Source organism: Melampsora larici-populina (assembly GCF_000204055.1).
Source record: "Melampsora larici-populina 98AG31 unplaced genomic scaffold MELLAscaffold_6, whole genome shotgun sequence".
NCBI lineage: Eukaryota > Fungi > Basidiomycota > Pucciniomycetes > Pucciniales > Melampsoraceae > Melampsora > Melampsora laricis-populina.
The window spans coordinates 1586097-1588842 of NW_006768770.1; the positions used below are offsets into that span (position 1 = coordinate 1586097).

Here is a 2746-nt window from a genome sequence, read left to right on the forward strand (position 1 = left end):
TTCTACATGTAAATGATTTCAAAACTAAAACAGGGAAGACATGGAATCAGGTCGTTGCCAATGAAAACCAAAACATTTACCAACATCAGCCCAGATCATCATTTGATCTCTCAATTTTCAAATACCTTACTCCCTTCATGACAGAGCTTGAACAATTCCTTGAAACAGGCACGGATCTTACACAAAGGGCAACACCAGACAGCTTTAGAATGAGATTGATGCTTATGACACATGAATTCCTGTTATTGCTATTGAAAGCCAAATTAACTTTTGATCCAGATGAAGAAGATCTAAATGGAATTCTGGTTGAAGGCTACCAATGGGTAATAAATATTTGGAGAACTATTCCAATGAAGACATTTACCTTGAACAATGTTCTGAAAAGAACAACACATACTGGAGCCTCAACTGAAATCCCATCAATTGAAGATACACTGATTTCAAGGATTGCTATTTGTAATTTCTTCAATAGAAGCCAACATCAATTCCTGGCTTACATAATTCTTAAGTGGATGCAGCAATTCAGACCAAGATGGTTCAAAACTGCCGAAAAAACAATCAAATGTTTACCCAAGGAACTACCAGCATATAAACCTAAGTATCCTCTGGCTCAGAAGTTACTTTCTCATCTCAATAGAACAGTCCTTGGTATGAAGATTGATGCATAATTCAATTAATTTTAACAACTTCACATAAACAGTAAGAGGTTTCAGCCTTGGTAGGTTTCTTGAAACAACCAGAGGACCAAAAATTCTTGTGTTTTGATGGATTGTAAATAGTCCAGGATTTGAAGTAAAACTCACTTCTTAGGACAAATCAAACTTGAATGATAATTAAAATTTGAGCCTTTAGAACAAGCATATGCCATTTTTTTCATTACTTGGATTTCAACCAAGAGAAAGAAAACAAAAAAATCAAGCATTAAAATCTAGGTTGGACAAGAAAAAATATTTCCCCTCCTCTCCCACATGTAACAAACAATTTCTCAGTAGAGCTTAAGTTATTGTCTGAGTCTTTTCAGAGAGATTAACCAGACTTAGAGCATCCACTATTGCCTTGTCAAATGGCCTTGGACCAGTAAATTGCACCATGTCAAGGCACAAAATCCACAATCATGTCCAAAACACACATTGGCATCTACATAATTTACTTGAGCTATCAAGGGAACTCTCATCTCCAAATTCCCTGAAATCACTCTCTACTACCCTCTCCTTTGATTTTGATCTATTTTGCCTTCTCATCATTCAACTGTCTCAAATAATCCTTCTCATCTCCTCATCAATCACCAATTTATCAAATTGGATCCATTGAATAAAAATAGCACAACAGAACAAACAAATGAGCATCAAAAAACTCCAAGTATTCATATGAAGTGATTTCATGTCTTGCCCCCCTATTTTGTTCAAATGATGCAAGATGCAAAATTAGCTTCAAAAGTTGATCAATAATTTCACCTTTTGAGGAATGGACAACTTACTCTCAATCAGTCCCATATGTGATAGGTGGTCTAAGTATGTATGCAGCTCTGGATATTGTTATGATCTCACATAGCAGTAGGGGATGAGTTACACACGTGAAACACCTACATAGACATGTCACAGATAGAGAACTACTTTGTACTTGCACTCATGCACTTCTTGCTTTTCTATCCATCCAAAAATCTATTCATAATACCCAGAACACCTCCCAGACCCAAGAACCCTTGCCCTTGCCGCTGAACCCCAAGAACCAGCCTTGACATCATTCTATACAGTCAACTCTCACATAACCCATTTCTTGGTCACCCATACTGGCTATAACCCATATTTCTGTGGTGACTCAGATGGGCGGATAGGAGCAAGAGGTATCATTTATGTAATGATCAGATTGCAATGTGAAGAGTAACAGGTAAAACAGGCTTCTGAGCTTCAGCTAATGCCCAAAGCGTGGATGTTGCAGTTTTTTTATATCTCTATAGTAGGCTCTTTACATAACCCCCCCCTGTTGTACCTCAACCCCCTCTTGATTGGTCAGGTATCTTTCCACGGGCTAGCATTAAAAAACTACATGGCAAAAAGCTTTAGCCCTCCCTCATCTTCTCTGTGTCCTAAAGTATCTATTTTCAACTTGTGGATCTTTTTTATTAAAATACTTCACTAATTCTTGCACATTCCTTGAATTCATTCCTGGTTCCCATGAGTTGTGATCTGATTCATATCCATTCCAACTAAGTATCCTATCTTCTTTCTGATTTTTGTCTTGTCAGTATTTCTTCAACTTCATAATTGTGCTGTCTTTCAATTATCAATGGTGGTGAGTTGTTTTTCACTTGTCCTTTTCTTTCACTCTTGTAAATTTCCTTAACAAGTTGACATGAAAGACATGATGCACATCCTTTATTTCCTTAGGCAAAGGGGTTTTAGACAGGTTAGTTGAGATTCTTTCCATTATGTCATAAGGACCAAGACATCAATGAGATAAAATAAGCATGCAAGTGGCCTTGAGACCTGGACTGTGGAAGAATTTTTCAAGTACCTGCCCCAGAGCACTCCACAGGGAAGGTCTCAGCCAGTGAACTCCAATTTACTCAAGTCCCCAGATATTGTCACAAATTGCATCATGCACAAATATTGTAAGGCAGTTGAAGTGTCTGGGAGGGCTCTCTGTTGAGCTCGGCAGGCATTTAGTGCAGCACACTCCAAAACACTAGTTTGTGCCACAGTCATGCAATGTCTTTTGTATGAAATCTCGGATAATCCATGAACTC

The 2746-nt window shown here is 37.9% G+C and overlaps 1 protein-coding gene across 1 annotated transcript; it reads left to right on the forward strand.

Moving 5' to 3' along the window:
* Positions 1–137: 137 nt before the first annotated feature.
* Positions 138–668, forward strand: MELLADRAFT_103604 (uncharacterized protein; the record flags this gene model as incomplete). The annotated part of the gene is made up of 1 exon (XM_007406415.1): positions 138–668. One exon carries the CDS (start codon positions 138–140, stop codon positions 666–668), a length of 531 nt encoding a protein of 176 aa, XP_007406477.1.
* Between the last annotated feature and the right edge of the window lie 2078 nt (positions 669–2746).